Here is a 22916-nt window from a genome sequence, read left to right on the forward strand (position 1 = left end):
CAGTGAAGATATGTGGCTTGGGCGTTTCACTACCATCTCATGGGCGCATGATAAGAAGTGTATTTAGATTTACTGTTCATTAATTTTCTGTTATACTATACTTAGTTCTTATTTATTTACCATCAGTTTTTAATCGCTGACAACATACCATCAATAAGAGCCAAAGAGCTGATTCAGTTGAATTTTTCATTGATATTCGTGAAATTAATAATTAATGGCGCCATACATCCCGTGACTGGAGCAAAAAACCATAGTTTTAATTGGTTAATAATATTGAAACCAATTTCAGTAGCTTTCATTAAATACATAGAATGGATAAAAAACGAATTGGACATTCAACTTTTAAAGTATAAAGCGGTAGAAATCTTACAGATGTCGGTGAAATATCGAAAATATTCCAAATATTCTCTTAAATGTCCCATGATTGGTGCCGTTAACATAGGTATTTGAAGTCCACTCAAATAATCTCCATTTTTATAAAATATGATCAATTGATCGTACTGAAAAATCATTATCTGTAATTTGCCTAATTCTTGCTATTATAGGGTTAATGGTTCTACCTATTAAATCCACGTTAGATCTCCAAAAGTTTGGTTAAGGGTGCATGAAAGTAACTATAAGAAAAAGCGGCCAAGTGCGAGTCGGACTCGCCCATGAAGGGTTCCGTACCATTTATGACGTATTAAAAAAAAACTACTTACTAGATCTGGTTCAAACCAATTTTCGGTGGAAGTTTGCATGGTAATGTATATCATATATTATTTTTAGATTTTTCTTTCTGTTATTTTAGAAGTTACAGGGGGGGACACACATTTTTTCACTTTGGAAGTATCTCTCGCGCAAACTATTCAGTTTAGAAAAAAATGATATTAGAAACCTCAATATCATTTTTGAAGACCTATTCATAGATACCCCACACGTATGGGTTTGATGAAAAAAGATTTTTTGAGTTTCAGTTTGGGGACCCCCAAAATTTATTGTTTTTTTTTCTATTTTTGTGTAAACATCATAATGCGGTTCATAGAATACATCTACTTACCAAGTTTGAACAGTATAGCTTTTATAGTTTCGGAAAAAAGTGGCTGTGACAGAATCGGACAGACAGACGGACATGACGAATCTATAAGGGTTCCGTTTTTTTGTCATTTGGCTACGGAACCCTAAAAAGAGAGAGCGGTCAAATTAGTATCATACTTATCATCTCACGCGTTGATTTATTGTTAGGAGTGCGATTCACACAGTACTATCGCATCAAAAGTATCAAAACAATGTCTAAAATCTGCATGCCGCATGCCGCTCCAGTTGAACAATCTGTGAATTGAACTGAAACTATCCTTCAACATTGCTTGAAACAACGCGTCATTTTCCGTGAGGCATGTTGCCAGCTCGCACGCCAGGTTGCGCGCCAGACACGCGTCAGTCCCGCGCCACTCCCCGACAAGCGTGCAACTTTGTATACACGCTCGCAACATGGCAGTAACCTACACCAACGAACTCGTGCTACAACTCGTCCAAAGCTACAAAAACCATGAGCTCCTCTGGGACCCTTCGAACCCCGATTTCAAAAACAGAACAAAGAAAAACGACGCGTGGGAAGACGTCGCCAATACCGTGAATATCCCGAGAAGGGAAGTTGAATCCAAAATGCATACGTTGCGTTCGCAGTTCGCTAGAGAGAAGAAGAAAATAGCTCAATTGAGAAAAAAAGGGAATGACTTGAAATACGCTCCGTGGTTTGCCTACGAGTCATTGAAGTTTTTATTGAAAGGAGAAACAGAGACTGACGGATGTGATAGCTCTGAAATGCGAGTAAGGATCACTCACCTTGCAACAAACAAATAGCATGCGATTTTTGATACATTGCGGCGCGGCGTTTGAACGATCAATCCAGGGTACCTACTTACTTAGGGCCTTCACACTCAATGCGATCCAAACATCGCTCCGATGTGCCTTTAATAGCTCAAACATCGGAGCGAGTCGAATCCAGTGTTATAAGCGCCGCCGTAGTCGTGTCATCGTCGTGTATCTAAAATTGCATGTCATTTGTTAGCGCACACTAGCGTCTCCAGAGCGTCAACTCTATGGCTGCTGCTCGACGCAACGCTGGCCGTTCGAAATAAGTATTGCTTGGTATATTATAGGTGTACCGTTCGCGTGTTGATGTCGCTCGCATGTAGGAATTTATATTATATTACCTACCGAGGTGTTACTTCCTTCAGCTCTGCATTTGATTCGAACTATTAAATTCTATTGATTTTATTTTCCATGAATGATATAGGTATAGTTGTGTAAGTATTTAACTGGCCTAACTGGTTAACTCTAGTTTCAGGCTCTACCGAACCGTTCTTTTCCAGAATAGGTAGTTAGAGTCGGACCAAGATAAGTTGGCGGCGATTTTGATAGCCCAGACGGTGCCAGTATCAAGTAAACGTCATAATTTCATAAAAGTGTCAAACTTTTATGAAATTATGAAAGGTTAAAATAACCCGCGCACCGTCTGGGCTACCAAAATCGCTGCCAACATATCTTGATTTGACAGTATTTAAAATACAATTGCGGAGTAAGAAATTCGCAACGAATGGTGATAGATTAAAACACGACCCAAGGGAGTGTTTTAAATCGACACGAGTTGCGAATTACCTATTTGCACGTGTATTGTACTACGTTTTACAGTACATATTACCCTTTAAATTTTTGTCTATAAATTATCATCCATTAATAAAACACATACAACTCGCTAAAAGAGCAAAAACTAAAAAGGCATCACGTCGAAGATGTTGCAGCATTTTCTAGCTCTATGTTCCAATCACTTGTATAGCACGGGAGACTTCTGCTTTTGCTTTGTACATACATTTCAAGTAGAACCCCTTAAATCTATAACAACATATGAGAATAGACTGATTTCTCCCGAATGGAGATTAGGAATATCTTCGCGGTGTATTGTGATGCAGATGCGGTGAGAACGCCGCTAGCCCGCTCACCAACGCTTTGAGAGCGCTTTCCTATTTTTACATTATATTTCATAACTTTCCTCTTTTGACTTCACTGGTTAATCAGTGTTTGCTCTGATATCGTGAGTTGATAGTCTGTAACTAGTATTTACCTACTGGTACTGGTAATCAATCCATTTTTATCAATTTGGAAGCTTGTTTTTGTTGTACGTATGTTGGGAATTGATGAAAAAATCCCAGAAAATTATTATTTTTAGTTTTGACTAAATATCCATACCTACTAAGCATTTTTATGTCTTTTTGTTTCAGAACAGCCACACCGACGAACTCTCCGAGCCTTACCACGTCGAAAATTTCCAAATAGCTGCCCCCATCCCAATGCTTTACGAATCTACGGACACAACAGCAAACTTGTCAACCAACTCGAGGAAAAGAACCAATTCATACGATGATAAATCTGATGACCCAATGGGATATGGTTTTGCTAAACAATATCGGCCAAGTTTAAAATCTGTTCACGACGAATTTGAAATTTACGGGCAATATGTTGCTTCGGAACTTAGAGAGACTAAAGATCTGCACTCTGTCCTAATTGCGAAACGTTATATAAACGATATATTGATCAACGCACGCATGGGAAAATATCGTAAAGATTTTGCTAGTAATAATAGCAAGAGTAAAGGTATTAAAACTGAACGTGAGCATGATTCTGATGTGAATGATGATGAATAAAATTAAATTTCTAAAAGTATTGACTTTTAATGAACTCGTACGTCTAAAGCGATAATGATACTATTTTCAATCAACAAACCAATAAAAAATGTGGCTACGTAAAAAATGGGTGACATGGGTTTACCAATGTAGGGTACATGCATGCTCCTAGCTGTTTATAAACAGCATTAAAATTTATAATTCGTACTCCTGTCTCTTTTTGTGTAACGATAATATGGAAGAGATTGTGCAGTAACTTTCATTATAACCATGTTGAAGTTCAAAGTAAGAAGCAGCCTGCAAGCCTGGTGATACAATCACATAAATATCTTGTTTCTAAATCTTTCTTTGAGGACATCAAATCAGGTAGGTCCCATCCAAAAAATTCAATATAATGTTTACCACGGAATCATTCTACTAGTATACAAAAACATGATATTTATTCAGAAGGTTGGTATTTCAAACCTATCATTACGTAAGCTTAATATGCACCTACACAAATACGCTATCAAAATAAAAAAATATATTACAAGTTTACGTATAATTCCACCCAAAAATTATACAATAATGATATTCTGGATACCTTCGAGGTGCGCCCATAAAATAAATAGGTAATATGAGAGAGGATTCAGAGTATACACACGAGCCTAACATACACGCATATTTTAACCGGTAGTTGAACAGGTATGAGCACTCAGGCTCTGTGTGCAAAGTGGCGCTAAACCATAATATTATTTGCGAGGATATAGATTCAAATCATCTGATTCTTGCATCTGTATATTCTGTCGCCAAACTAATAACATCTTTTGGTCGTTTGAATCCTTCTGCGTTTACGATCTTTTATGAAAACGGGGGAATTCGTAGCATAAAGTCGGCACGTAGCTCCCCCGCGTCTCCCTTTGGCACAGATTATTTACGTAATATTATTGGCTACGTGCGAAGTGCATGGTGGGGGTAAATAAAGCCTACAACATTTTACACACAACTTTATCAAGTTATATACCTACGCCTTCCTCAAGAATCACTCTATTGACAGATGAAAGTAGTATGAAAGTCCGTTCAGTAGTTTTTAGTTTTGGAGTAGTTTTATAGGATGTAGTGAATTGACGTTTTCCTCTAGATATACGGATGCTAGGTTGTGTGACAGTCGTGCACAAAAACATTCCTTTTTAACAACAAATAGGTAAATATCTGTGCGTTTCTCTAAGGCGTGTAAACAGTTAGAAAGGAATGGAAATTGCACGCTTCTGGTAAGCTTTCTGAAGGATAATTGTAAGGTGGAAATTCAAGGGGCTGGTGGTGGAAACGGCACCACTCTTCAGCCTGGCAACATCGAGTTTCTTAAAGCCTTGGGACACCACTACGAGTCGGTCTAATAATTATGCATACGCGAATGCTCACAGCCGGCCTAGCCAAGGCGACTATCGCTACGACAACGAAACGCTTTGCGTCTCTCTATCACTCTCCCATATTAGTGCAGTGCCCCAGTGACAGTTGCGTTTCAATCGCTACGGAGCGTAAGCGATTTTTATGTTGGCTACGCGGCTTCTAGAGATCCTCGTCTACAGCAGGTATCGCTCTTTGTAACAATAAAGTTTTCCGATAAAAGTGGCATATCTAAAGCATCATGTAATCTATGCCTGTAGGGCGGTGGGTGGGGCAGAGTGTTGTTCGCTGTAAACGTCCAAAGTGATCACAGTTGGAATTAAACTGAAGATCGATTCCCACTGTAAAGAACGAAGGTGTTTACTTAATAACAGACGAGTTTATAATACAAGTTTTTAAAACATTTTTCTTTCTTTCTTATTCTTATAAAAGTCAATACATAAATACCCTAAGTAAAAAAGAAAACGATGTTGTTTACACAGGCGCCTACACAGCGCGCGCTGGAGAACTATGAAATCGAAACGGACCATAAACGGAACCCGAAGGATCAACCGCGATACTCGAAATTTCATTATCTGCCTGACTAAAAAATCTCGAACAACTATTTGAACTCACGGCGTCTTCAATATAGGTACCTACCTAGTTTGGGCTAGACTAGAATACAGTAGTACTATTATTTATTCTGTGCTAGAATGCGAGTGACCCTATCAAATTTTAGGAAAAATGGAGTTAGATGTCAAACGGCAACAAAATTAATTATTCTTTATTTATTGAAACTCTTCGTGTAACTAATCAAATTTAAGTATGATTTAATATTTACTATATTACTACCAAAAACAATTATAACAAAAAATTTCTGGTGCTTAAATTTCGAACTCTCCCCTGCATTTCAAAGTCTCTCCGATTTACGGTATTAGAAGTATCTTTACGTTAAATAAGTTCATTTTTCTAAACCAAATCATGATCATGAATATATATTTAATTTATAAAGATAAATAATGAAATGAATTAATTACATTCATGTTATGTTTCGGTAATATAATTTTAAAAGAATTCGGATCGGCATAGTGATTTAATGAAGTAACGCAGCTCAGGGGCGGATTAAGAAGGCGCGGGGCCCTTAGCACAATAGCTTGCGGGGTCCCCTGGTTTAAAAAAAAATGATTAAGTGCGAGTCGGACTCGCACCCCGAGGATTCAGTACCATCACAATATTTTTACGCTGTCTTAATCTTTTTCGACTCATTCTCGATTAGTTATTAACATGTTATGCAGTGTACTTTTTAGGGTTTCCTAGTCACCTGGAAACTCTTATAGTTTCGCCATGTCCGTCTGTCCGAGGGTTTGCTCCGCGATCGTTAGTGCTAGATAGCCGTAATTGGGCATGGATACATAAATCAAACATAAAACTATAAAAAAATAGGGTATCTCCCATACAAAATGTTTTACTTTGATTTTTTTTGCTTTGACCCTATAGTGTGGTTGGATAAGGTATTTCAAAACCGAATAACGATCTTCAAAAACCTTTTTTTATAAAGTTATTACTTTCGGTAATAATCGCTCCGAAAGAAAAAAATTTTTTTTTAGCCATTATAAAAGTGCCTAATCTTAATGAAGTTGTTATTTTATCACAGTTCAATTCTTCTATATAGGTGTCCTCCTTACCTTCGGTTTTCATCACCAGATCAGGTGGATAACATTGTATTGTCACCGATTTTTCCCTAGTAAGTGAATTTTTACCAACAAATTTTGACAAATGGTCAAAAAAATAGTTTTCAGATTTTGAAAACAACTTACCGAGTATTGCAAGTTAAATAAAAGCATGTAGAGATACTGTTTAACAATATGAATATTATTAAGTTTAATAAAAGCTTGTAAAAATAGGTGAAACGTGCGTCGGATCTAAGAAGTGGGAACTAATGGCTAAGTGAGCTAAAAAACAAGGCCGAAGGCTGAGCCCCACGAGCTGAATATCCGGACCAAACGATTTCGTAGCGTTCCCGTGCGAAGCTGAAGGCCAAGCTGCAGGAAAGCAGAGCCTAGAATGAAACCAATGCCAGAGTGTGAACGAGGCCGTAGGGCCGTATAAGGGTGGAGGCTCGGAGCGTTCTATGGCGGCGCGCCACCATGCAAAGGCTGAATTGTAGGAGAACAGAGTTTGGAATTGAACCAATGTGATCTCGGCACGCCTGCTGCTCGGCCTTAGTTCTTGCTCGAAAGTGCGACTTGCTGGGATGCTTTGGGTATCGGACCCTATGTAGGGCTTTACACCCGGCCTACGCGAATGCAAAGCCCTGCATAGGGGCCCCGCTGTTTTCTTTTTATAACGGCTTTGCAGCAACTCAGCATATTTTGGGCGCTCGGTCAGCCGTAGAGGAGCGCGTCCTTCGGCCTACTACGGGCCCAAAGCTGATCATCATTAGGCATTAGCTGTAAGGTGCAATTTGTTATTTGACATAATAAATAAATAAATCATCCTTCCTTGATTTTCACTAATATGTTTTTTAACACAGTATCTTCTTTTGTTCGTTTCCGAGCTCTGCTGTTTCCTGCACAGCTTAGCCATGCACAAAAGTTTCGAGACACTCGGTTTTATGCTAAACTCTGCTCTTGGTCTTTTCGTAAGCCTAAAAATTCTTTAAATTTGGTATCCTTATAAAGAAAAATAGACATGATAATAATAATTGAACAATATTGTGACTGACTTACGAAAAAAATACATTGTAAATAAGATGTACAGGATTTGCGGAGTGCGAGTTCTACAAGAACCTGGCCGGTTCCGCGTGCGTGCGGTTCCGAAATCGCATGGTCAGGGTCGGAGCGCGGGGCCCCCCTAGGCGCGGGGCCCTTAGCATATGCTTTTTCTGCTGTTCGGTTAATCCGCCACTGACGCAGCTAGCCTTATAGGCAGAGGCGGCGTTAGGCGAGGGCGACGTGGGCCCCGCCTACGGCCTCGCCGCTCCGAGGGGTCTCGCGCCTCAAATAAGTATATCTCGGACACAACGTAAAAATGTTCGTTATTTCTTGCGCCACTAGAGGGCCTCGCTAAATGTACCTTGCCTACATAAAATTTGGTTCTTACCCCGCCACTGCTTATGGGAACCCGTCACGGATCTAGGTAACGTATTAGGTTAAGTCACCTATGGTTTTTTTAGCTACCTACATGTGAGTTTTAGTGTTGTAGGTGGATTTATCTTTACGTTACATTTTATTCTAATTTTATTAATAATAATAATTAAGAGAAGTTTTGCATAACTGCACAAGTAGTTTATTTTGCTCGAGGAAAGACAAACACTATGTCGATTACATAGTGTTATTCTTGTCCCGGTGTTCGTCTTACCCCATCTCACCTTAATTAATGATGTTATGAGACAATGTCGGATATATTTCTTAACATCCAATATTTCATTGTACGGTCACGTTTGAAAATATCGATACGGGCAAGGTGCCAAATATATGTATACACTACCCTAATATATGGGCCATAAAGTCGTGTAAGTATACATATTTCTGGCACTTCGATCGTGTCGATGTTTTGATGTGCGAGCGAGACAGAAAGTAAGATCCTATTTAGTTTATATGTAGAATACTTATACATTGAATTGATTCATTGATTGTAGATGCCTACGTAGGTATAATAAAATGTCCCGCTCGCACGGTGGCATAAGCGCCAATTTACATCCACACTTCCCGATTTCGGGCCTGATAGGGATAATCGTTTCAGCATCAGAAAATACTTTGTCTCTAATTGCCAAAATTGCTCAATGTTTGATATTTTTGCATATGAACCATTTTTTTACATTACAATTATTGTAAACGATGTGCTATTTGGTGAAACGGAAATATACTCTTTCTCGGACCTGATAAAAAATGGATGTAATTGGCGCTATAAACCGTTGGTATCATCGGCGGGACAGCATTCAAATTATGTGCGTGCGACAGAGATAACAAGCGGATCAATGTCCGAAATTCTTCATGCTTTGCATTCTTACTCTAGTACGTAATGACAGCATATTATTATTATATATTAAATACCTTAGTACCTCAGCTCACTGATAGGTACTCTGGATCTGACATTTCCTTTTCTTCACACCATTCTATATATTCTCCAATTATATATATACGTACTTAGTCCGAAAATGTCGACAATCCATTCGATCTAAACACATGCCTACAACAAACACAAAATCAAAACTTCATAGGTACAGAAACTGAACGTGTTAGAGAAATCTTTTCTAACATGACAGTTAACAGTATTTTCTAATATTTAGTAGTTGAATCAACGACAAAAATATAATGACCAAGGAGTATCTACTTAATTTACCTACCTAATTAGAGTTGGACCAAAATATGTCTGCAACGATTTTGATAGCACACGCAGTACATGCTAATGCTAAGTTGTGCGCAAGTGTTATTTTAAACGTCAAACTTCTATGACGTGTCAGACTTACGCAAACATTTATATGAAAAAAAATCACATGTTAGGGTGGTCCTTATCTTGTCGAATTTATATTTTTCTACGGGGCACCCGCTTACTGTAAAATCTACCGCCTATGTAGTAATTTTTTTTTTTCAGAATTGTTAAATATATTTTAAAGGTCGCTACATCACTTTTTGGACCCTCCGTATACGATGTTTATTTTTTAATTTTTTTTTTTTTATTGTTCATTGTGGAACTACGATTCAAAGTGTAGTGTGTGTGTCCAATTTAACCAGAATTTAACTTTTAATGTCATTGTTAATTTTTATTATTTGTGTTCAAAGGAACAGAAAGTATGGACGCACCTCAAAATCAATACCAATATGGAACTTCTAAAATATTCGTCAAATAATTAAAAAAAATCAGCGGACACCCTGACTCACCGCCCCACAACGAAAAACCGAAAAGAAACTACATTTTGTATGGAATTTTCAAAGTGCGGTAGCGCCGTAGCGACCCCAATGTATTTAAAAATACTAAAACAAAAAATACATTGATTTTTTGTGGTAGATTTTACATTAAGCAGGTGCCCCGTAGAACAATATAACCCTATTTTTAGAGCCGTTGAACCCATATTTTGAAGTAGAAGAACGAATAAAAACAAAACTTCGATCAATAATAATATTTAATATTTCGCATCACAAACTTGTATTTACATGATTGCTTACACTTAGAAACGACCATTAAACAACAAATCAAAAACTATAAATAATAAAATGGGTGTACTTACTGCTTTATACGTTAAACAGCATTCTAAAAGCTTTAGTTGAAACAATGCGTGGAATGCTTACAATCAATTTGTGTACCAATCGGATTGCCACTGAAAATTAGACCGTATTAAAAGGTCGTAGGGTTGATTCGTGAAGAGGATAACAGTACATTATTTACAATGAAAACACCATATAGGCTGTAATATCAATTCATAAACATTTGAAAGCAGTCAACTGTCGAAACTGAAATTTGGAGGTGACTGGGAAAGTGAGGTTATATTATAAAGGACGTTTTTCGTCTCCTTAATGTGTAAGGTAATACTGGAAGCTCCTGTAATGTTAGTTTTCCGAACACTTGACTGCGACTACTAACAATTTGTCACTAGACATACAATACTATCGACCCAATAGCTCAGCGAAGCCATTATAGGACCTCAACAGTGCTTTTTAACTGTTATAACGATAATAGGCTGGTTATTATCAGTAAATATAGTTGCCTGTTAAATATTACAACAATGATTCAATAACCAGCCTATATACAGATTTTACCACAAATTACGGAGGCAATTTTCTTGGAGCTAGTTATTGAGCAAGCCATAGGGATCGAGTGCCACGGACGCTTGACAACGAGTATTGTCAGGCTGGTTTCAGTAGACTAATAAAGATACGAGGCAAACTTTCTTTTTTAAGAGTCTGATCAAGACAACTATGCAATTGCAATGACAAAGTGTGACAATGTCATTATTAATGTCAAATATCTATGAAAATATGAACTTTATAAATGACATTCCCTCATTTAAAGTCAATGCAAAGTAAGCTTAGTCGGAATCCAGAAAGCTACACCCTACACCACAAGGCGCCAGTAAGTAATCCCCAACAAAATGGCCTTAGCGAGTGGCGCACCGGTCAACTAAAGGCCCGCCTAGAACACGATGTCCTCGTCGCCCTCGTCCAGCAGGTTGGCGCCGCCGTCGCCGAGGTCCAGCCCCAGCCCCGCCGCCAGGAGCTCTTTCTTTTTCTGAAAAGAGCGAGTTAATGTTCATGGTAAGTTCTCAGGTTCACACAAATAGTAGCGGTCGGTTGGTATTCAGGATATACTAGGAAATTTCGAATGAATGTTTGAATGCCCCCAGACTTATTACAAGTAATACATGTATACTTATAACAGATATGTAAGATGCAGAAAGTTGTAAAATCTCTAAGGAATGAATAAATTATTTCAAAATGTAGCTTCCATTTCGGTAATGAACAATTTTGTTCCCCATACAAGTTCGGGAAAAAAAACACGCATTCTATATATCTGCTGGTAAGATATATAGAATGCGTGTTTTTTTTTAACCTTAATCATTATTACTATTTTATTATAAGAATATGACGTTTCCGAACATTTTGATAGAGATTCAGCTCCGCGCAGTAGGTATACGGTAGTTCTGGGTCTCAAAACTAGACCTTGGCAATTCAGTTTATCGTATAGCCCCGCCAAGTTCAGCTGTCAATCGCGGAAACAAGATTTTTTTCTTTGCAAAGGCAACTCTTCTACGATAAATAATTCTTTGACACCAGTAATACTGACCGCTTCCGCTTTGTCCTTAATGATCTTCTTCTTGTCCTGGATCTTCTTGAGCCGGTAGAACTCCTCACGCTCCAGCTCGTCCAACTCGGAGATGATGTACGCCAGAGTACGCTCCAGTCGCGGGATGATTACTGAAATAAAAAAAAATACGGGTCAAAAACGTCCGGGAAAATCAGTAGAAAGTTGTGTTTAAGGATAAAGTATGAAAATTTGACTTATAGTCAGTTTATTTTATTATGTCCACAGCCAAAATGCATAATATTAAATCATACCAAAAAAGTTTTTGCCCCAACCGAATATTTCATTTTATTCCAAGCAAAGCAGTATGCTAACAAAATTCGAGGTTTACAGAAAAAGAAAAATTCAACATCTCATATCACAATTAAACTTGCGACCTTCTAAGATGGTAGTCCAATCCAATCCACCGAAAGCCACCAAAAGCTTACTTGAGCCCAGTGAATCTTTCCATCACTTCCTTCCATGTTTACACTCTTTAGGGAGGTGCAAGAAGACATCTATCGTCGTGATTTTATATTTTTTAAATTTTAATTCAGCTTGTACTTGAAAGATTCATGGCTGACATTGAGCATCAATTGTAAGGTAACCTCTTACAACATTGGGAAGGTTAAGTATAGTTTAGCTTGAACTTACCGTGCTCAATAGCGTTGACACGCCTGTTAGTGATCTTGATGACTTCATCTAAAGTGACGAACGAGGTCTGGAGTGACGCAAGCTCGACCAGCAGTTTGACGGCACTCTGGAAGTTCTTCTTCAGCTTCGAGAGTTGCTGACCACCGCGCGCGAGACCCGCGAGCTCGTACGTGTCTGAACCGTCTTGATATGACTCGAAGATCGGCAGTGTGACACCTGGGAAAAGAATTAATAATACATAAATAGTTTAGAAATAGATCATGATTACACTAAAGAAAAAGTTACTAAGCCATCTAGTGGCGGAGGCTGGATTCGAGCTGCCATCTAGAGCTATTGAGGCTAACGGCCCATGCCAATGTCTCGACTACATGCCACCTTAGGCATCTTTGGCTTCCAACTATAAGGGCGAGCAGTACGTGCGTGCATGTGTGTACGTGCGGTGTGACTACTTGTAAAACACAAATTTATAATAAATAACTAACTGTCTTTGATATATGGCATCAGACATTTTTGCGGTTTTTGAGAATAATTTGTGTGCAAATGAGTATGTTACCAAGAAAAGAGTTAAATATAAAACAAAAATATTTTATGAAATGTTTGAATTATGAATAGCAAACAGTAATATCTCACTGCCATATATTTAAGTATGTAAAACATTTGAATATCAAAATTAATGCTGTTTTAGAATATTAGTAATATCTCACTGCCATATATTTAAGTATATAAAACATTTGAATATCAAAATTAATGCTGTTTTAGAATATTAGTAATATCTCACTGCCATATATTTAAGTATATAAAACATTTGAATATCAAAATTAATGCTGTTTTAGACTATGGCAAAAAATTTATGAATATAAAGGTTTCATTATTCTCAAACAAAGAATCGATTTTGTACGAAATAAGATAAAAGACAGAATAACAATCTAATAGAAATTGTATCTGTGTTTTTGATAGAGGATTATCAACCTAACTACTACTAAAACGTTAACTAGCCAATGTAAGGGGCTTAACTTAATGGTAACTTGCAATACTTTACACAAATAGCCGGGTCCACGTCCAGGAGATAGCCTTGTGCGTATGCTCGCTCTGTGTGGACCCAGCTATTGAAAAAGTTTTTGTTAATGTAGATTCCTGTGTAAGTTCTAAATAACAAATGCATAAATATTTTTTAGAAAATAAACAAATAATTAAGTATGTGGGGACTATCTTACACAGATCAACCGAGCCCCAAACTAGGCAAAGCTTGTACTATGGGTACTAAGCAATAGTAAAATTATCACTAACTTGTTTTTTTTTAATTACAATTATTTCATCCATCTGGCAGTTATTATTAATTGACAACAGTAAGCTATATCTTCTCAAATTTGTTGCAAATTGTTATACATTTATGTATAGAATGTACCTACCAGCAACATTGTCTTTCTTGGAACGGATCTTGATCTGTGCCTTGGTCACATTCTGCAACACCACCTGGTTGAAGTCTCCCGTCGTGAACTTTGCTTCAGCCAGGGAGAACGCTGCTTCCTTCATCACTTCACCCATAAGGGTCTTTGTCTAATGAAAAAAAGGTTACCCATTAAGCAATATTCAATATAATTCAAGGTCCTCAAATAATTGCTTTCAGTCTTTATTGTTTAAGAAATTCCCGCTATTTAAAGCAAGTTTCAGTATAGTAAGACATAGGTATTACGCAGAAAACTGAGAACAAGAGATATACAAGACTTACCTCAATGATTTTTCCCAAGATCATACGGAACCTCACTTGCAAGGCATCAGCCTTTTTCTTGAGGAGACCATGGCCCTTAACAGCTCCGGCCAGACGGGCCTTTATTAACATCTGAGCTCTGAAAATCCAAGATACATTGATTATATACAGAAATTATGGTACCACCCTGTTATTGGTCTAGTTTTTACGCGACTGTTTTATGTCCTGAAAAACTTAATGTAGCGCTAAATACTTACCCCCGAGAAGGGAAAATTTGTAGTTTATCTTTCCCAGACATATTGATTTACGAATTTATCCCTTTTCAGAATTCCTCACTCCCAATCACCTGATGACAGAAGACAAGTTGGTTGATAAAAGTGTTGTCTATGCTTGGTCTTGTGATCTCGTCATAATTTGAGTTATGATTTTTTTTTTTACAAATGATTAAATAAAGCTATTGTATAGAAATCAATTGGTTTTAATAAATAAAAAACAATTATAGGTAAAATTTTGTATTTCATAATGGTTTGTAAGATTATTGTGTTGTGTGGCTGTATACCGTAGGATTAGAACTTTCAAGGTTTTAAAACTAATTTCGGTCATAGACATCATGCGTTTATGAAGGTGGTTAAATATAGTAAGAACCATCTTAATGTATTTGAATATTTTATTTTTATCGGTATTCCTGATAAAGCCAACCCCAAATCTGAAAATTAAAATACTTTTGAAACAAGAAATAAATAGCTACTTAAAACATTATTAAAGTTTATGAATATTAGAAGACGTTTATGAAGCTTGATATTTAGGGCTTAGGAATTTTTCTATTTCGAAACGTCAAAAATTCAGCAATCAAATAATCAAATCAACCAAAACCAAACTTAGCCAAACCAAGCAGATACAAAATATTGTCCTGCTTTTTGTTTGGGATGGAGTAATCAGCCGTCAATAAACGACCTTAGCGACCGACTATCTGCCAACTTGACTGAATAAGCAAATTCAATTATTATAATTTATACAGTGTCGAAAAACTACGTCAAAATAGGGACACAGAATATTACACGTAGTGTCGAGCAGGTAGCTTTTTTTTCTATTGTAATTTTATTTATTGCAATAAATCTTTACCGATTGAAGATCGTTTGTCGAAGACCGGTTATATCAATTAGGCTAACGTATTCTTTTTTTTACAGACGGCAACCATAAAGCGGAAATAATGAACAACAAACAAATTCCGAGTTGAGTCCAATTAAATTCCATACTTTAACATGGAGAATCTCTGCCGTGTTTGTTTAAAAGAAGGAGCCAATATATCAATATTTGATAGCAAAGACGAAAACAGTGTATATACTAAACTCTCTTTATGTGTTAGGGAAAAGGCGAGTATTTCTACTACTACTTACCAGTTTTCTGATCTTTCGTAATTTAACCTTTTAACGTCAACTGACGCACGCCACTACATCCCAATATCAACCTTCGTGCATTGCGTCAAGGTTCATGATGGCGCGACGCACACGAGGCGAAGGGTTCAAAGGATTAAAGAAAAGTATAAGTTGTCTTACGAAACCTATGTTCTTATAAGATTCTTGTTGGAAAGAAGACATTGATATAGACGATAAAACGTTCCCAAGACCTGTATTTCTGCTATTTCTTAAGGTGCTTGTTTGATATGGTTTCTTATGTATACCTGTTTCCCCACCCACTAACCCAATTATAGTACCAATTAACTCTTTGACCTCCAAAGACTGATGCATGTGGCTACAGCTCAATATAAACAAGGTTCATGATGATGTGCCAAGCATTATAGGTGTGACATTCAAAGGGTTAAATTTGTAGTTTTTGTTGGATCAGAGAGAGTTAAGATTTTGTTTATGCCATTGGGACTCAATAATAATACTTCTTCTTTAAATAACTTACAGGTAGAGGACCTTGAAGGATATCCCCGCAATATATGCATAGTATGTTACAGCACCTTAGAGTCTGTCTGTGCTTTTATCAAAAAATACAAGGAGTCACACAAGGTTCTAGAAAGTGGGCTAATCCCAATAAAACATGAGCCCTGTGAGGACAACAATACTTATAATGACATCAACAATGACCAATCAGATATTGAAATAGAAGTATGTGCACTTAAAACCGAACCCCAAGATACTAATGATGTTTTAGGGGAACCACTGAAGTTGAAAATTGACAAATTAAAACATTTATCCATTAAGAGAGTTATAAAAAAAGAAGAAGATTCTAATCCAGAAAATGAGTGTGTGGATCTTACTGAAGAGCCTGCCACAAAAAAGAAGACAAAAAGGTATGTCTAATTAGATAATGCTCATTGTTTCATACATACTTTTATAATGCGTAACATGACAAATATTCCATCTTTTTAATATTTGTATACAGGATTTCCAAGCAGTAAGTATATCTCACCATAAAATTAAACGAAAACAGTTAAATGTCAATTTAAATATTACTATACAAAATTCATTAATCAAGAAATTGCATTACAGCACCAAAACAGAAACAAGACTATCATTGAAAGAATATAAGCAAATGACATTAAAACAGAGAAAACTAAAGCTAATGAAAAGACAGAAAGAGATTGAAGAAAGAAGAAAAAATAAAAGTAAACAGAATGATAAAGATTCGGATCCCGCAAAACCTGATGAACCAAAACCACCAAAACTGTGTGATATTTGTGGTGACACATTTCCGACTTCAGACAAACTGTCATATCATAAACAGAAAAAACATGTAGATGTCCCTGTCCAATGTCCAACATGTAATCGCACATGTGTTAGCACATATTACCTCAACAGGCATATTAAGAGAAAGCATAGTGGAAAGAAAGACTTTTTCTGTCAAATCTGTGGTACAGGATTTGCTTTCAAAGGAGAGCTGACAAGTCACTACAAATCGGTGCATGTGAAGAAGACAGGACCACCGAGGACTTGGGCATGCAAACATTGTGGGAAGACCTACAAGTGTCCAAAGTCAGTGCTTGTGCATGAAAGATCAGTTCATACAGGTAATATACAATAATACCTATTTTAAAATGATTTGAGATGAACAAATGAACAAGTTTTACAAACATCAATGCTACTGTCTAGGACAAGATTCAAATAGCAATGTTTTTTTACGTTGATTATAATGTATTGCTAGGGACTAGCAACCAATCATAATATTAACACATTTACTGCCAGGTACCCGCCTAAAGGGTGCTCGTAACTTTGGTCAGATGCCAGAGTTGCCAGCCAACCCACTATGCGGGCTGTTGCTATGTTAGCCATAGATAACAACAGGGTACGCCAAAGAGCCTATCACCACAGCTTGACACCTGCAAAGAAGTTATAGTTACGGTTTGCCTCCTATCTCATAAACAAATATGCAATAAGTTTTTTAAAAACCATCTCTAAGGTCATCAAAATATGGCCTCACCGCCGGCGTCACTCCGCCAGCCGCGATTTTAGGGGTCGGCGCCCATTTCTAGCTGCCCTTAGATATTGCATGGTTTTTAGAGTACCTTATATTTTTTTGTCTGGCAGTGAATGTGTTAACTGCTGCAGATGAAGTACAGAATTTCGGTTTCTAACTATCGACATTTATTTATTGAAGTTACTTTTAGGACATAACGTCAATTCAACTTTCACAGGCGAGCGTCCAGCAGTCTGCGAAATCTGCAACACTAGTTTCACCCACCACGACTACCTGAAAGAGCACATGCGTTTGCACACGGGCGAGACCCCATTCAAGTGTCCCATATGCGGTCGCGGCTACGCGCAGCGGTGTAATATGAAGAGCCATCTCCGCATTCATAAGGTGTCAGAGTTGAACCCTGAGGAGCTTAGCAAGCTTAGACCTAACTATATAAGGAGGTTAAAGGTATGATAATTTGTAAAGAGGTAGGGAATGAAGCAAATAGGGTATTCCGGAAGTCTCGGGCACGTGACGCTATTTTTTTTAACAATTCTCATGAAGCGAAGAAGCCGATATTTGGCATGATATTGTTTGGTAACTTAGCTTTAAATTCAATAAGTTCAAGTATTTTAATACTGTTCATACAGGTGAGTATATAATACAGCAATCAGTCAGCGCCTGGCGCGGCGATGGTGGCAAGTGGACGTAAGAAAGAACTTTGTGCCTTGTGCCCTTGGTTGTGTTGTTATTGTTTAAATGTTTTTATCTACACACATATCATAAACCCTCTATGATGCCTTCAAAATCCGTGAATTATGGCCACCATTACGATAAACTGTTTTGTTACAACAAATTTATTATTTCTGATAATGTAGTTATAGCCAAAGAGCATATAATCACTACGTTATAGCTTCATAACTACATCAAAATCGATTTGGTTATGCATTCAAATTTGGAATATCTCTGAAAAAAAAGCAATTCGATTTGACCTCTATTCTAATATCAGTCGAGATGCCTTTTTGTTCGAAAAGAAATGTCAATTGCATACAATTTTGACATATGTCGCATGTTAGTTTGTATCGAATGATACGGAAATAGGCCCCCGACTCTAGTTTGTCTCTGAATTTAAAAAACCGACTACATACGTGAAAAAAGTTCTCATTTACCGCCATTTGACGTACAGTTTATATTTTAATTAGTTTTAAGTATTAAATGAAGTATGTTTTGTTGTTTTTAAGGTAACTATAGCAAAAGTTTCGTGTAAAATAAGCGATAAAAATATTTCGGTGACGCCACCATATATCCGTGAGTTTCGCCATGCCTGTAATTTGGGTTAGTGAATATTTCATAGAAAGTTTATAATATGTGTGTAGATAATAGTACATTACGATACAAGTGCGAAAAATAGGAAATTCGTAATGAGTGGCGATAAATTAAAACACGACCGAAGGGAGTGTTTTAAATCGACATGAACAAATGAAACATGACATGAATCGAAATGAAGTACATGAGGCCCTTTAAATGTTCGACACAGTAACGTAATATGCTAATTATCGAACTAGTGCGGTAAAGTAGCACCATATGTACTGTAAAATAGTGTATGTAACTGTACATAATTAGGCATTAAAACACTCGTGTGAGCTTTTTAAGAAACTCATTTCGTTCGTTTCTTAAATCCACACTCGTGTATTTTAATGCCTTTTATTATGTATTATGTAGCAGTCACATAAACTACTATTATTATTATTACAATGTGTGGAGGGATTATTTCAGTGGCAAGTGTTTACTAGTTTATGTGTTGTCGTCGGTGACATTTATGTATGAATGTAAATTGGATTTTGCAAAAACATGCAATGGTACTCCGACAGTAGAAAAGATTGAAATTTTTGGCGAACTAGCGGAGTTTCCCATCAGTGTCATAATTGGTTTTGATCACGATTTCGATGAACCTCTTGTAAAAAAGAAATCGTGTCAGAGGAAACTCAAGAAACCGTTGAGTCTACTTTTTTCCCATTTTGGAAACGAAAGCAGCAATCCAAGCAGTAACGCCTGATCCTTGTTTATTTATTTAGTGAGAAACAGTGCAACGATTTCAACGTACCGTACAAAAAGTTCTAGACGCTCCTCAACACGATAAGCTTAACTACATATTATTAAATAGTGCTACATCTAGAAAACGAAAGACAGAAAATTTTGCAAATGTACAGACCAAAGCAATTGAAAACTTAACGTGATAATACGGATGAAAATAACTGTGACAACTTGACAAGGAAAAGTAAAAAATTCTCACAAGTCAAACCAAAAGTGATAATATGTATTCAATCTGATCAAAACACCCGCGTGAATCCCATGAACGTGAATTGCAAATAAAGATTTATGAATATAGCACTGTTGCGACCACTGTAATAGAGAGTCCGAGCAAAAAAGAGGCTACCGATAAGCAATCTGATCTATCTTCATACTTAGACGAATTCTGAAGTGATAATACAGATTTCTGCAGGATATTGATAACTGCCACGGCGCGTCACGTTCCCAACAAAATAGACCTTTTTCTGGAATACCCCCAAGGGTCTAATTGTTTGAGCTTTGTTGCCGAATTTCATTCGAATTCCTCACAGCATATTTTTAATTGAATGTATGTATATACCTACATATTTTGAAAATAAAGAGCTTTAGTTAGTCTTTGAAATTAAAAAGTCGTGTTCTGTTACAAGCATTGAATTATTATTACTACATATACAACCGGCACAAAGAACCTGGACTATAACCGCAAAAATCGAAATTCGTCGATTGCGGGCATTTTTCGCTGTCACTCTAATTACGTCTTAGTGAGAGTTAAAGAGAAAGATCCCGCAATTTTGTGAATCTTGATTTTCGCGGTAAGCCTCCAGTATTTTGCGCCATGAGTCATTGTTTTGACAACAAACCACACAAGCGGAGCGTGAATCTTGCGCCCTAAACGCGTAAGCGCCATGAATTTTACGGCGCTTACGTTTTGGTCGCGTGGTACAGGTTGCGATTGAGACAATTTCATTGTTATGGCGTCTCTATAGTAATAATAAGGCAATGTTATGTTATGTCATTCAATTGCAAAGTAACTTGTTGTATGCACTGACTGCAATATGCGATAGTTGGTTACCTATAAGTTTGCATGGTTTTTACAATTTTCTACGTTGTCATAAACATCATTGTCAAAATAATTGTGTTTGCAAGAATTATGCTATTGGGCAGAATATTTTAAATATCAACTTTGTGCTATTAGTGTTAAGGTTGATAATCAAATGTCAGTCACAAACAAGATATACCCGTTAAGTGGTCGAAAATTGTTGAAGTGTCTTCAGTGAACACATATTCAATTACATTCATAACCGGGTCTATAAGCCAATTTATTTTATTACCTTTGATGAATTTTAATTTATTTAATGAATGAATTATGAATTTATTTATTTGTAATTTAATATCTGTTCAAAATGCCAAAGGTTTAAATGTTATATGTCTTGAGTGAAGCCATTTAAATACGCACGTGGGACGTTATCATTAAGGCATTTTAAAAAGGGCATATAACCTAAAATTACTGTCTTTTTCTATCAAATATGGTCGTTATATAGCTGTATAACTACTTTTACACTTTTGTCTATCTGCACCTGTTACCAGCGGAGCAAGTATGAAGTGATAGGAAGACTTTAGTGACTAGTTGTCTGTCTTCTGAATCTCGTGCGTTTCTCGCGCGCGACCGAAGCTACTGTCACTTGTGCTGGCCCATGATTTTAGTTCACAAACAAGGCTCAGTTTTGAAAGTTGTTATTAATTAGATAATTAATGTATAAACAAAAAGTTAGAGATGGGGTGATTGATAAAACTTATCGTTTGTTTATGACTAATTAATTACAGGTTAATGGTCCAAAAATATATTGACAAATAGTTTTTACTGCGGCATAATTTTAATAATTTTAACGAACTTTTGTGTATCACAACTAAAGGAGAATATTTTGAATATAACATGTTTTGTTTTAGTTAAATGATTGTAGTTTTAAATATAAATCACATTTTTTAAAGGACGTGCGAGTAGGTAACTTAAATATTACTTTAAAAAATATTTGTCAATGTATTTTCTTGTTTATAAATATGGAGACATTTTGTAAGAAAGTAAATTTAGTTATTATGTGTTATTCCTATAATGCACTTATTTTTAGTTCTTATAAACCCCATAATTGGCCAATTACTCTTAACGGCGGTCTTATTTGATGCCGATTCGCCCGCCGTTCCGATGTGCGAGAGAAACATCACTCACTATATACGTGCATGGTGCTTTCTCGCTCACACACTGAGTGTGATAGCTTCGTACAACGCAAGGAATGGATAGTCCACTGTAAATGTTTACAGTAAGGTAAATGTGGATAAGACCGTCTACGGGAAGATCATTTACAAGTCTTTCGTCGCTTCTAACTCTTGCCCTTATACACATAATCTACTTCCAGGTCGGTAGCCTATAATGAAGCAAGGTCTTATTTTATGACTGTCTGAAGCGCAAACAAAGTACAAGCAGCTAACACTCTTCAACTATCCATTGGTGGACCTTATGCCTTTTGTAATAAGTAATTAAAAGTGTGGGTGTACGTAGGTATACACATAAGAGATAAGAGAGTTCGATGGATGACTAGGGTTTGCAAGCCGGATCCGAAGTGTACCTATAAAATTATACGTGCATCTTCCCATACGTTTCGGATCCGTCGTGCACACGCTACGTATGACGGTCTTCCCAACCAAAAAGTTTATCTGCCAGTTTTTGCCACATTTACCTTAATATATGATATTGATAATAAAAATTAACACTAGTAAAAAAGAATAGAAGGGATTGTAAAAGCAATATTAATTAGTTATTCCTTCAAATGCGCAAGATTTGTCTAAAAATATCAATTGTTATTGTTTTTGGACAATTATGTTAATTCTATTATAGTGTTTAATATATGTGCAATTTACTGTGTTAATATTAATTGTAATATGATGTGAATAAAAAAGGATACACATTTTTATCAAATTAGTAGTTTTTTTTCTCAAATACATTAAAAGTAATTAAAAATAAGTAATAGATATTGATGTATAAACTCTGATTTTTTTCTCTGTTAACTTCAAGGGTGCATTCCTGAACTTAAATTAAGTTACTTTTTTAAAGACACCGGTATTCTAATAAACTCAACTTTGAATAATCAATAATTCATTTTTATAAGGCCCCCTACGAGCGTGTACTCTTTCCTTACGGCTTGTTTACACATTTCTTAGTGCTTAGTACGAGTTTACTCTAAACGCAAGTACTATCTCTGACGATATGAAAAATAAAATAT

At 36.6% G+C, this 22916-nt stretch overlaps 3 protein-coding genes across 3 annotated transcripts; 2 read left to right on the top strand and 1 right to left on the bottom strand.

The window, feature by feature from the left end:
* Nucleotides 1-557: 557 nt before the first annotated feature.
* On the top strand, nucleotides 558-4153 carry LOC133525957 (transcription factor Adf-1-like). The gene is made up of 2 exons (XM_061862399.1): nucleotides 558-1809; nucleotides 3261-4153. The coding sequence occupies exons 1-2, from the start codon at nucleotides 1471-1473 to the stop codon at nucleotides 3681-3683; spliced, it is 762 nt and encodes a 253-aa protein (XP_061718383.1). The 5' UTR covers nucleotides 558-1470; the 3' UTR covers nucleotides 3684-4153.
* A 5981-nt stretch (nucleotides 4154-10134) lies between these two features.
* LOC133525962 (V-type proton ATPase subunit D) lies at nucleotides 10135-14578 on the bottom strand. The gene is made up of 6 exons (XM_061862408.1): nucleotides 14427-14578; nucleotides 14191-14308; nucleotides 13871-14018; nucleotides 12462-12677; nucleotides 11811-11941; nucleotides 10135-11255 (listed from the first exon to the last, which is right to left on the bottom strand). Exons 1-6 carry the CDS (start codon nucleotides 14465-14467, stop codon nucleotides 11160-11162), a joined length of 750 nt encoding a protein of 249 aa, XP_061718392.1. The 5' UTR covers nucleotides 14468-14578; the 3' UTR covers nucleotides 10135-11159.
* Nucleotides 14579-15023: 445 nt separating this feature from the next.
* On the top strand, nucleotides 15024-22612 carry LOC133525960 (myoneurin-like). Its single transcript, XM_061862405.1, has 5 exons — nucleotides 15024-15243; nucleotides 15357-15546; nucleotides 16087-16468; nucleotides 16668-17185; nucleotides 17810-22612. The coding sequence occupies exons 2-5, from the start codon at nucleotides 15432-15434 to the stop codon at nucleotides 18043-18045; spliced, it is 1251 nt and encodes a 416-aa protein (XP_061718389.1). The 5' UTR covers nucleotides 15024-15243; nucleotides 15357-15431; the 3' UTR covers nucleotides 18046-22612.
* Nucleotides 22613-22916: the final 304 nt, after the last annotated feature.

This window comes from Cydia pomonella, chromosome 15 (assembly GCF_033807575.1).
Source record: "Cydia pomonella isolate Wapato2018A chromosome 15, ilCydPomo1, whole genome shotgun sequence".
Taxonomy (NCBI): Eukaryota; Metazoa; Arthropoda; class Insecta; order Lepidoptera; family Tortricidae; genus Cydia; species Cydia pomonella.

What these genes read in the sequence shown, in the direction of transcription:
- LOC133525957 (XM_061862399.1), top strand. Translation starts at nt 1,471, where the DNA reads ATGGCAGTAACCTACACCAACGAACTCGTGCTACAACTCGTCCAAAGC. An exon ending in GTGATAGCTCTGAAATGCGA is followed by an intron (nt 1,810 to 3,260) that starts GTAAGGATCACT and finishes TTTTTGTTTCAG; the next exon opens with AACAGCCACACCGACGAACT.
- LOC133525962 (XM_061862408.1), bottom strand. Translation starts at nt 14,467, where the DNA reads ATGTCTGGGAAAGATAAACTACAAATTTTCCCTTCTCGGGG. An exon ending in CAAATTTTCCCTTCTCGGGG is followed by an intron (nt 14,309 to 14,426) that starts GTAAGTATTTAG and finishes TTGGATTTTCAG; the next exon opens with AGCTCAGATGTTAATAAAGG. An exon ending in TGTCAACGCTATTGAGCACG is followed by an intron (nt 11,942 to 12,461) that starts GTAAGTTCAAGC and finishes TTTTTATTTCAG; the next exon opens with TAATCATCCCGCGACTGGAG.
- LOC133525960 (XM_061862405.1), top strand. Translation starts at nt 15,432, where the DNA reads ATGGAGAATCTCTGCCGTGTTTGTTTAAAAGAAGGAGCCAATATATCA. An exon ending in ATGTGTTAGGGAAAAGGCGA is followed by an intron (nt 15,547 to 16,086) that starts GTATTTCTACTA and finishes ACTTACAGGTAG; the next exon opens with AGGACCTTGAAGGATATCCC. An exon ending in ACAAAAAAGAAGACAAAAAG is followed by an intron (nt 16,469 to 16,667) that starts GTATGTCTAATT and finishes ATTGCATTACAG; the next exon opens with CACCAAAACAGAAACAAGAC.